Source organism: Lycium ferocissimum, chromosome 1, assembly GCF_029784015.1.
Source record: "Lycium ferocissimum isolate CSIRO_LF1 chromosome 1, AGI_CSIRO_Lferr_CH_V1, whole genome shotgun sequence".
In the NCBI taxonomy this organism is placed as follows: domain Eukaryota; kingdom Viridiplantae; phylum Streptophyta; class Magnoliopsida; order Solanales; family Solanaceae; genus Lycium; species Lycium ferocissimum.
In genome coordinates this window covers 8,525,069-8,536,837 of record NC_081342.1, presented here as the reverse complement: position 1 = coordinate 8,536,837, position 11,769 = coordinate 8,525,069, and the positions used below count along the sequence as shown (strand labels likewise).

At 33.9% G+C, this 11,769-nt stretch overlaps 2 protein-coding genes and 1 pseudogene across 2 annotated transcripts; 2 read left to right on the top strand and 1 right to left on the bottom strand.

Annotated features, from left to right (window-relative positions):
* Window positions 1-3,678: 3,678 nt before the first annotated feature.
* Window positions 3,679-5,992, top strand: LOC132046451 (F-box/kelch-repeat protein At3g23880-like). The gene has a single exon (XM_059437084.1). It carries the CDS (start codon window positions 3,726-3,728, stop codon window positions 4,902-4,904), a length of 1,179 nt encoding a protein of 392 aa, XP_059293067.1. The 5' UTR covers window positions 3,679-3,725; the 3' UTR covers window positions 4,905-5,992.
* LOC132061735 (PAP-specific phosphatase HAL2-like) lies at window positions 5,471-7,352 on the bottom strand (annotated as a pseudogene).
* A 989-nt stretch (window positions 7,353-8,341) lies between these two features.
* Window positions 8,342-11,550, top strand: LOC132046442 (putative vesicle-associated membrane protein 726). Its single transcript, XM_059437073.1, has 5 exons — window positions 8,342-8,647; window positions 9,168-9,309; window positions 9,819-9,939; window positions 10,526-10,588; window positions 11,147-11,550. Exons 1-5 carry the CDS (start codon window positions 8,458-8,460, stop codon window positions 11,291-11,293), a joined length of 663 nt encoding a protein of 220 aa, XP_059293056.1. The 5' UTR covers window positions 8,342-8,457; the 3' UTR covers window positions 11,294-11,550.
* The last annotated feature ends 219 nt before the right edge of the window (window positions 11,551-11,769 follow it).

Here is an 11,769-nt window from a genome sequence, read left to right as displayed (position 1 = left end):
GCATTTGGCAGTTAACACATAAATTGATCAAAACTTCTTGTCATTGCTCAACTCTGTTCCTCCTCCCTCTTTTTGTTTCCTCCTCAATCTAAAAGACTTTTTGGTTAAAAAGTTTTCAAATTTCAAATAATCTAAATTCTTTGCCTATACCTTCTCATGTTCGTCCACGCTACACATCGAATGTAGAGACAAATAGTTAGAGTTTTAGCTACAGGTTCGATAAAATTTAATAGTTTTAGCTAAAAATTTATATTTTGTGTTAATAAATTCACTTAATATATGTAAATTAATTATTCAAAACTCAATAAGCTACTTTTTCTAGAACTCAGCAAACTCAAAATTCTAGATCCGCCTCTAATTACATACTCTTTCAACTTATTTCTAACCCCAATCATTACGCTTCTCCTGTTATGAGAGCTTCTACCATTGAAATAAATATTTTTTTCAAGACAACAATTTTTAATCAAAGAGAAACAAACAAATCTCAAGAGTCAATTCAAACTATAATAATACAAAAACAAAAACCAAAACTTAAAACATTCATACCTTCTATTCAACCCTATTCACCTCACATTAATCCACATATATATGCAAAAATAGTGGAAAGGAATATGCAGTAATTAGTGACATGTCCTTGTTCAATATGTGAAATACATCGGCAACGGATATTTTCTGGCCTATGATGGCTTTCAGTAATGCAAATTACTTCTATAAAGCTATAGTATAATGCTCATGCGGTGTAAAAGCTATTATTAAAGAATTCGATGAGGCAACGAATTGCCTTTCATATAGTGGTATATGAAACATTATAAACAAGAATCACAGCTAACAACTTCTCAATTAGAAGATTGTCTATCAAAATACATGATTGTCTATTATCATATAACTTCAGCAACAGATTAAAAATTTAGAAAGCTTACCTCAAATGACACGCAAATTTATTTCTGCAGGCATAGACACTATCAAGATTTAAAGAATATGGAATGGAGAAGCACATATAAGAGCTTTGTCGGATCAAATAAAATTGTAGCTTCAAGAACAAGTTAAATATTTAGAAAGCTTCCCTCAAATCAAAAGCAAATTTGTTTCAGCCGTCATAGACACTTTCAAGAATTGTAAATAAGTCAATTTTAAAGTATTAATTTTATATGAAATATTATAAACAAAAATCACAACTGACAACTTCTCAATTAGCGATTGTCTATCAAAAATATACGATCATATATTATCGTATAATTTCAAGAACAAATTAAAAATTTAGAAAGCTTACCTCAAATCACAACAAACGTGTTTCTACATTCACATACATATCAAGATTTTATGCTAAAGAATATGAAACAAAGAAGCAAATATATGAGCTTTGCCAAATCAAACATAATTGTAACTTCAAGAACAGATTAAAAATTTAGAAAGCTTACCTCAAATCACAAGCAAATTTATTTCTGCCGTTATAGACACTATCAAGAATTGTAAATAAGTCAATTTCAAATTATTAATTGCATGTGAAATATTATAAACAAAAATCACAACTGATAACTTCTCAATCAGTGATTGTCTATCAAAATTTTAGGGACTCTTAAATGGTCCAAATAAATAAAGATTTTAATAGTTTTAAAGTCCTAAATATTAGAAAATGGTAAATGATTATTTTATCTATTGTAGAGTCTTTTAATGAAGGGCAAAAAGTTCAAACAATATTTCTAAGGCCCTTTGTGCTTTTAATATAGTATAGATAAAGTTCGTATAGAATTCTCATGGAATAAAATTATAATTACAATTAAATATTTAATTTCTAATGAACAAATTTAAAGAATTTGAATTAAGATAAATAAATTATTTCCATTGGTATTGCGAACAAATACTTATAATTTTGAGTTAAATAATTAGCAAAAGAATCTAATTTATACTTTTATTTATTTTCAACTTGACAAAAAATTGAAGTATATAAATTTGTTAAATAAGAAAAATATTAATAGCGAAAGAAATTAGAAACAAAGAAAAATCAATTATTGTATAATGTTAAATGTCACATTGGTCAAATGCAAATGAAATAACAAGTATGAGATAGTAGAAAATAAAATATATTTTCAATCAAGTGTCATTATTTTTTCTATTACACTTATTTTAACAAATGAAAATTATCAATATTCTTTTATACATTAAGTTATTTCACTGCTAAATATACATGAATTATCCACGAAAAGTTAAACAGTAAAATTTGTTGCAAATCCTATTACGCGATGGATTAGTAACGAATTATCTCTTCTTTCAATTTAGGTTAATGAGAAACTTTAAAAGGACCAACAAAAAATCTTTGATTCTATATTACCAGTCATTTGCATCACCAACCATTATTTATAAGAAGAAAAACAACACCTGGATCCGAGTCTAGCAAATGATTTGGTTTATCTCATGATGACCAAAGTAATTTTGGTCAACTAATCACAATTTTAAGACTCCTAAGCTGAATTTCGTTAGTATGGCTGAAAATTAACAATAACAAAAATAAGGCAATTTCCTTAGTCTCCTGTTCTCTTTTTTTTTTTTTTTTTTTTCTTTTTTTCCAGCGCCCTTTCACATTATTACCTTATACGTTGTATATTCACGCGATCCCCGAATCATGGTAACAACATCAAAGAAGATTATACAGTTAATCTAATTCCAATTGGAAAAAGGGCCAAATATACCCCTCTACTATACTTTATTGGTTAAATATATCCTCCGTTAGCCAAAGTACCTAAATATACTCCTCTGTTAGCTAAAGTTGTTAAATATACCCCTACATTGATGGAAAATACTCAAATTAAATGAAATTAACCATTTAACTTAAAAAACCCATGCTTCATAATTTTAACCCGACCCGACCCATAAATTTGTGCTGATTTTGATTGTTCGAGCTTGAATGCCTTTAATCTACGAGCAGCACTCGACTTTATTATGCTTCCACCACGGCGGGGTTGGACGGAGGATACCGGTGTGATTTTCGAGGCGATGAAGAATTCTGGCTGGCGATGCGGAGAAGGAGAAGAAGAAGTGAATTTTTGTTTTTCGTGAATGATTTGTGGGAGTTTTGAAATTGGAATTGGAAGTGTCTTTGAGAAGAGAAGATGATGAAGAAAATGGAAGGTTCCGGAAGGGTGCTGATGTGCATGAAGTTTGTGACGATTTTTTCGGTTCCATTTTTCGGTGAAATTTTCCGATCTCTGTGAAGATTTATGTTAGCATTCTCCACTCATTACAATAACGAGATGAACAAATCAATGGAAGAAGTGGTTCTAATTGTTTCAAGCAGACAAGTACTGAATGTATCGATTTTGATGGTGTTATTACGGGACTCTTCTATGACCATTAGTGAGGTGTTAGAGATTGAATGGTTGGATTTTAACTTTTAAGTGGGTCGGGCCGGTTAAAATTACGGGACATGAGTTTAAGTTAAATGGTTAATTTCATCTAATTTGGGTATTTTCATCCATGTAGGGGTATATTTAACAACTTTAATTAACAGAGGGATATATTTAAGTACTTTGGCTAACGGAGAATATATTTAACCAATAAAATAAAGTAGATGGTATATTTGACCCTTTTCCCAATTCCAATTACGCCCAATTCCAATTAAACCCAATTCCAAACAGGCCCTTGGTTCTTTTTTCCCTAAATAAAACTGAAACCCTTGGAAGATTTGATTTCCCAGTGGATCGGAAAAGCAATTGTGCCGCCAGCTTTCAATGAGTGATGAAAGTGCAAAATTAGGGAGTTGCTCTCTTCCGGGAGAGGTAATTCTTGAAATCCTCTTTCGCCTTCCTGTTAAGTCATTGTTACGATTCCAAACAGTTTCCAAGTCATGGTATGCTTTCCTCATCACTCCTGATTTCACTCACCTGCATTTGCGTCACACTCATGAAATGCTCCTTAGAGTTAGCGATAGAGGTCCTAGAGACACCCCTACTATTTCTTTCTTCTCTCTTGATCATCACAAAACTACTACTGTTAAAGAGGAGATTGATGAGGTGTACAAAATTGAAGACTTTAATGATATTGCTGATCTGTCTTCTTCTTCTGTTGTTGTTGTTGATTTGCCATTTCCGTGTAGTCCTGATGATGAGGTACGGGTTGTGGGTTCTTGTAATGGATTGTTATGTGTTCATTTCAATAGGAGTTCTAACATTATCTTGTGGAATCCTGCTACGAGAAAGTATAGGTTTCTTGAATCACCTGATTGTGTCTCCTTTTATTCTGACCCTTTTTTCCCTTATATAATGCTTGGTTTTGTACCTGAGACTCATGATTACAAGGTTGTCAAGGTTCCATCATCTAGTAAGAATAGTAACGCTAAGGTTTGGGTTTACTCGATGAATTCCGGTTCTTGGGAAGAGATAGGAGCTGATGTTCTTCATGGTTTGCTACCCAAGGGCGGGTCTGCTGTTACTCTTAACGGGTGCTTGTATTGGATGTCGTATAGTAATGATAATGGACGGGATATAATTACTTGTTTTGATTTGTTTAATCAAGTCTTTGGGAAAATTACGCTGCCTAATCCTGATATTGTCACTAACCTCACTTTCCAGAAGCTTGTGGTACTAAAGGGTTGTCTTTCTATGATAATCTATTTTGGGGATGGTATTAATGCGAACCACTACGAGGTATGGATGATGACTAAACAGCAAGGTGTAGCTGAGTCTTGGACTAAGCAATTTGATTTTTCGCCCTTCTCTAAGCTAGCACGACCCGTTGGATCATGGAGGGACAGTGAACTTCTTTTTGGCTACCCGAATGGGTTGTCACTTGAACTCTTATCATACAATCCTTTCACAAAAAGAACTCGGAGCTTTCAAAGGAGAAGTTTAGTGGGTAGGTTTAAAGTCATTAATTATGTCGAAAGCCTAGAATCTGTGGAGGGCAGTTAAGTAGACTCTACAGATTTGAAGTCTGATATTGCAGGTATTGTTGTTGTTTCTTTGTTTATGCTAATCATTTGGAGACAAGTAGAGAGTAAGAAGCTAAAGAAAGTGGTGACAAGAAAAGCAGCAGGCAGATGCTCCCAATGCCCACCCTATTGAATTTCACTCACTTTTGCAGATGCTCCCAATTTTCCCTATGTCTACTGCGGTGATATTTTCAGAGTTCAACTAATGCATTCTTTTAATGAATTAAATTCCCACACGCTGATGTAGACCTTTTATTGAATTTTGACTCCCTCAGCACCCCTGCTCCCTTTCTTATTCTTGCTTTTTGCTCAAATCAAATAAGAGATCCATTCACATTGTTCAAAAGTTTAGCATAATGTCCAATTGGGGTTTTCCTTCAGAGATTTTTTTATTTTTTTATTTTTTTAAAAAGATCCTTAAAAGGTCTTTGTATAATGTAAGAAGAAGAGAGTAAAATATCTGTAACATTCCGCTCGTGGTAATTGAGACTCGAATAGTATTGTACTTCATTTTTGATAAATTATGTTCACATTATGAAAGAGACGTTAGAACTCGGGTATTGTTTCAGCATTACTAATAGAGCTGTATTTCCCTGCAAACTTCAAAAGTGCTGGCTCTCGAAACTCTAGGTCTCTGCTCTTGAACTCTTGCAGTGGGCAGAGAAGTGAGCCTGATATTCCAAGCACTAGGATTATAAGTTTCAGCGGAGTAGAGATGCTCTTAGAAGATACTGATGTCATTTGCAGCATGACCAGATGGAGGTGAATAATATTTTGTGTAGGTTCCACTGGTCAGCACCTTGAAGGGGAGCCTTGGATCGGTGGTAAAGTTGTCTACATCTGACCTCATTCGAGCTGTGGAATCAACAATGAGCTGTGTAGGTTCCGCTGGTCAGGTAGACCCTGCGTGAACAGGATGCGTCATGTACCGAGCTGCCTTTATCTTCCGCTGGCTAGCACCTTCCTTGTAATTAAGGGCCTTGCCACTATTTCCTTGCTCCATCTACTGTGACTCGAACCAGAAGCCAATTCCTTCTTGCCATGTCTTGCAAAAGGGTTCTTCTTCCAGCATTATATATGCAGAAACCTTGCTGTTGCTAGGGAGTGGGGAGTATGCATCTATATATTCCCATTTTTTTTAATCTGCCTAAAGTTGGTTTTACTGTACAGAATCAGTTCATGGTTCAGCAGTCAGTGCCCACAGATGCAGTATAAAAATGCTAGTATCATTTATTTATATTTGCAACGTATGGCCTTATGCACGCCATTTGACCACATTTAGGCTGAACATTGAGTAACATACAATAGGTTATGAGGCTAGAGGAGTTCCAGCTAGCATCTACAGCCTGAATGATCTTTTCGTGTAGTTTGGCTCCAGCAGAAGCAATTATACCTCGATCAAATCCCTCTAAGTATTCGCCTTTTGAGAAGTCCAATGGACGCCCTCCTGCATCGTTCACCACTCCACCGGCTCTTCAATGATAAGAACACCAGCTGCATGATCCCATATTTTCTCCTTGTAACCAGCCCTCGCAAATTTCATGAATATCTCAGCATCTCCTCGAGCTATGGCTGCATGCTTTACCAGGCTATATACACGTAATGGCTGGTTCCTGCAGTTGATATGCTGTCAGCCAAGCTTTAAAAGACATCTTAATGCACAAACATATTATTTGAATATGCAAAAGGAATTTTCAGTGTGGGCAAAGAGTAACAGAAAATAGACTCTAAAAACACAGAGAACCATAAAGCAATAGTAAATATAGCATCTTGAAAGTTTCACGCGTTGTGTATGAGATGGAGATTAGTTTTGGATACGAGAGAATACTGGGAGAGATATTTACCTAAGTCCAACTCTATGAGCTAGTCCTGCTGTGAATGAATGGCTTGAATTTGCCTTCTCAACTAGTTCAAAAAAGGTAGCTAGTGCTGGGTTATCGATGGAGGATACTCTGATTTCCCTTGCAGAGTTTGGCCACACGAAGTTACTTTCTCCACACAGTAATGGTTGCATCCAAGCCCTGCCGCCACCTTTCCATGCATAAAGTACAGAACCTTTATCCGAAGATTCAGATGCAGGGGCGGTCAACCTAGATAAGATTCTCCTAAAACCATTTTGATAGCTAAGCCATTCCTTCTTCATAGGGTAATTTGGACACCCAAGAACCCCAAGCACAGGTTCTCCATCTTCTATCAATGGCAAAGCAACGGCATATTGATCTCCACGCACAAAACCTAATGTGCCATCAACAGGTCCCAAAACTTGCTACCCAGAGGCAGACCTACGTGGTGCACTCCCACCCTTCAGAAAAAATTATGTATATATATGTGTATATACCTTGAGAAATTAGTATATATTTAATTGTGCACTCTAACAAACGAAAGTATCTTTGGGGCACGTTGGTTGCAACTGCTGCTTCCCTTGCATGTCTCGGGGGATCGAACTCGAGTGTCACTTTTAATTATTTTTTTGAGCCTATTTTTAGGAAAACAATAAGCGTTAAATGAGCTCGCCTAGATTCGAACTTGCACTGTCACCACATGTTGCACTGCCTGAGTCACTGAGCTATCTCTTTCATTTGCTTCACTGTGCTAAATTTTATTTATTACACATATTTGAACTACGCACGGCTTGTCTTTGTCGAATGATTGTTGCTAGGGTTAAGGTTTCATAAAATAAAAGGTGGGGGAAGGTTTTTTTTTTTGGGGTTCCGGGGGGGGGGGGGGGGTTTGGCGGTGCAACCAAACTAATAAGCAACGTTAATTTCTTTATTAACTTGCATTTTTCCTTTATTTTATTTCGTTGAACAGGTAATGAGTTCTACTGTTCAAAAAAAAAAAAAACTCTTCTTATTTTTGTGACAAAATATATTTTTAATCATCAGAGTCTACTGTTCAATTCAAATTATAATTACTAAATGAAACAAGAAAATAACCAATAACTTCTACGTGTAACTTATTAACTTGCATTTTTTCTTTATTTTTTTTCGTTCAATAGGTAATAAATAATAAGTTCTACTGTTACTTTGTTTTTCGTAACTTTAGGCCTTTTAAGCTCGATTAAATGATTTAGCTAACTTTTAAAATTAGATGGTATATACTATGTATTCCTAAATTCCCTGTTTGTAAATGGCTAAAATTTAGAACTTCATTCAATTTGCTTTTCTTCTTTTCCATCTATTCTTTATTTCTTTCCTTTCTCCCATCTTACGTGAAACCTATAATCAAATTTGATAAATATTTACTTGCATCGGTTGTTTACAAAAATAACTTTAAAAGTTAAAAATTAAGGTAAGAACACACTTCCAATTCATAATTCAAAAGACTTAATTAAAATGAAAGCAGGTGGAACATAATAATATAAGTTTGAAACCAAAAAATACGGAAATGCACAAAATGCATGTAAAATATTATCCCTATTTCTCTCCTCTCCATTCCTCTCCTTTCTTCCCCCTCTTCTCTTTCTCTTTCTCTCTCGAATCCCTTTTTTCCTTCCATTAGCAAAGGATTCAAGAGAAATTGAAAGAGGGGAGATGGGGCAACAAACGTTGATCTATAGTTTCGTTGCCCGGGGAACGGTGGTTTTGGCTGAATACACCGAGTTCACGGGTAATTTCAACAGTATTGCCTCGCAATGCCTTCAGAAATTGCCCGCGTCGAATAACAGGTTCACCTACAATTGTGATGGCCACACTTTCAATTTCCTCGCCGAGAATGGATTCAGTCAGTTTCCTAATTTCTTTCCCGTTCATGATCATGCATTCTATAAATAGAAGATCTTTTTTGCGTTTGTAAATGGAATGACATGAACAATGAAGATTCATATTCTTGATCAATTGTATCTATCTATTTGTGAGGTGGTCGCGATATGGTAGAAACATAGTAAAAGGAATTCCTTCACCAAAAAAAAAAAAAAAAAAAACACTTTTACGAGGAAAATACATACTCAGAAATTTTCTTGAAAAATGACCTCCGTCATACCGCTTGATGGCAAATAAGAAGAAATGTTACTGGAATTTGTAAAATATATTCGTAAATTGAGGTTTGCGATTATGAGATATGATTTTGGGTAATTGTCAATATTTGTTTGAGAAGGGGGAAGCTTTTTGGATGGCGATCGATTTTTCTTGTATGATCAATCAAATATTATATAGCTTAGATGAAATTTTATGTTGTGATTATTTTTGTTAATATGATGAACCAAACAAGTATGTAATTAAAATTTCTATGATGGATTTTGCAGCCTACTGTGTGGTTGCTACTGAATCAGCAGGCAGACAACTTCCAATTGCCTTTTTGGAACGTATTAAGGATGATTTTAGCAAGAGATATGGTGGAGGAAAAGCTACTACTGCTACTCCTAAAAGTCTAAGCAAGGAATTTGGGTAGTCACTTTTGTCTATTATTATTTCAAGTTTAATTTATATATATCGATGGTGTAAAGAAACTTTCACATTATCGAGTTATCCAAAATATATTGTTAAGAGTCTAATTTATACGCATTGACAATGTGAAGAATTTTTACATTGTTACATTACCTTTACTTATTATAACAGGTATCATTTCTTATTTTCAAATTACAAATTTCACTTTTTTATAAAAAATTACTTATAGGCTGTAGATATCTTTTGAGTGACCTGATAGTGTAAAAACTTCTTTATACTATCAATGTATATAAGTCAAAGGTAACTCTTCATACAAAAATGAAATTTATAATATCAAGAGTAACACATTTTACATGTTATGGATAATCTGATAGTATAAAATTATTTACACTAACTATCCATATGTATAAATTAAACTCTAAATTACTTCATGTACCTTATACTATTTGTATATAGGCATTACCAAACAATTATTTACCAATTAATCAATAAATCCCCTGTTGTTGTAGGCCAAAATTAAAAGAGCACATGAAGTATTGTGTTGATCATCCTGAAGAAATTAACAAGCTTGCTAAGGTGAAAGCTCAAGTTTCAGAAGTTAAGGGAGTGATGATGCAAAACATTGAAAAGGTAACTCTTTTATAATTAATGTTGTTTGCTCTAAATTGTGAATAGGGGTGCCAAATTTAGCCTGTAAAATTATGCCCTATATATACCGGTTTGATAACTTATCAAAACATAAAAGTGAGTTCCTTTTTAGTTTGGCTGGTTAGATAGAACCATCATAAATGAAGGTATTTTTTTTAACTTTGATTTTGTAATTAAACAAATTATTAAAAAAAAACAGTATTTCTTTTTAACTTGGATTATGACTTTATCTAACCCAACCCAAATTGATTCAAGTAATCTTGACCTGGACAAATTCGGGTGGGTTATAGCCTAAGTGATTTATCAATTCAACATGTTTTAACAAGTTTAAATTTAGTGCAACTCGCCTATTTGTCATGCTAATGTCACACTTGGATCATTTTCGCATTTTGTCATGCTTTATTATTTGAGTATTCATATCTTTGTTTCGTGTGTTTTTGAAAGAAATTTTGATGTCAAAATACTACCTAAATAACTACGGTGAGAGAGTCAAATAAATCGGAAAGAAAAACCGATGACAGGTGTTGACTGCACTATGAATTTGCTTAACCATGTTCAACTTTGCCAGGTTCTTGATCGTGGTGAGAAGATTGAACTTCTAGTTGATAAAACAGAGAATCTTCGATCACAGGTTAGCTTGATGTAGCAATGTATATGTTTAATTTCTTCTATTATTGATTAATTTGAGCTTAGAAATTGTCGCCTTTTGGTCCTATATTTAGTAATAGGGGTAGGAAAACTAAATCATGAAAATATGATTCGCCCAATCTGTCCATCTGGGCATGTTATTCATAGCTCAACCTATTTTGACTTGTTCAATTTAGTTCATCTAAAATTAGGCTGACGCGTAGTTTAATTTGACCCATGAGTAACCTTGTCATGATATTTAAATAAAAAAATATTTTTTGTTTCAAATGTTATATATAGTCACAATAAAGAGAAGAAAAAAAGTTTTCTTTGTATTAGGTAATTAAACAAATAATAAGAAAACAACTAAAGAAGTTAAAACTTGGTAAGAGTTGGCCGGGTTGGGTTATGACATATTGTTTAGCTCATTTTGACCTAGCCTATATTAATCCAAGTAATTATTAACCCGCCCATACTAACTCATTTTATTTTGATCCGCTTAAATTCAGTCCAACCCGTTGATTTGACACAATAATTTATTTATTTTGTGTGGTATTTTCAGGCTCAAGATTTTAGGCAACAGGGGACCAAGATAAGGAGGAAGTTGTGGTATGAAAATATGAAGATAAAACTGATTGTGTTAGGGATTATCATAGCTTTGATTCTCATTATCGTTTTGTCAGTTTGCCCTCGCTTTGACTGTTTTTAATTATTTTGCATCAGACTCGCGATTTATTTATTTACCTCAAATCTACTAATTATCAGTCAATTAATGGGCTTTCCTTTCATACGGTATATTAGCACATAAGAGAAGCTGGAATTGGCCTATATTATGATGTAGATTGTATATTAATCAGGATTAGTTTGGCCTAATTACTTTGGGAATTATTCGAATTGTACTATGTTAATTTTCTTTGATGTTGTTTTCTCCAAATGAAATGTCACAATTCCGATACAATAATTTAATTTTCATACTTGGTGATTGTTTATATGACCTTTTTCACAGGAGATCGGTAAATAATAATACATGAGATCAGTAAGTAAAACACGAGAAATCTTTGTAAGGTTAATATTTTCTATTCGAGTTGTAACTTGTAAGTGGACAAAGGAGATCATTTCCTCACAATCGTTCTACGCAGGAATGTTTGTTGACAAAAAATATTATTATTCCGACTTTTATGTTTG

What these genes read in the sequence shown, in the direction of transcription:
- LOC132046451 (XM_059437084.1), top strand. Translation starts at nt 3,726, where the DNA reads ATGAGTGATGAAAGTGCAAAATTAGGGAGTTGCTCTCTTCCGGGAGAG.
- LOC132046442 (XM_059437073.1), top strand. Translation starts at nt 8,458, where the DNA reads ATGGGGCAACAAACGTTGATCTATAGTTTCGTTGCCCGGGGAACGGTG. An exon ending in AGTCTAAGCAAGGAATTTGG is followed by an intron (nt 9,310 to 9,818) that starts GTAGTCACTTTT and finishes CTGTTGTTGTAG; the next exon opens with GCCAAAATTAAAAGAGCACA. An exon ending in TGATGCAAAACATTGAAAAG is followed by an intron (nt 9,940 to 10,525) that starts GTAACTCTTTTA and finishes CAACTTTGCCAG; the next exon opens with GTTCTTGATCGTGGTGAGAA.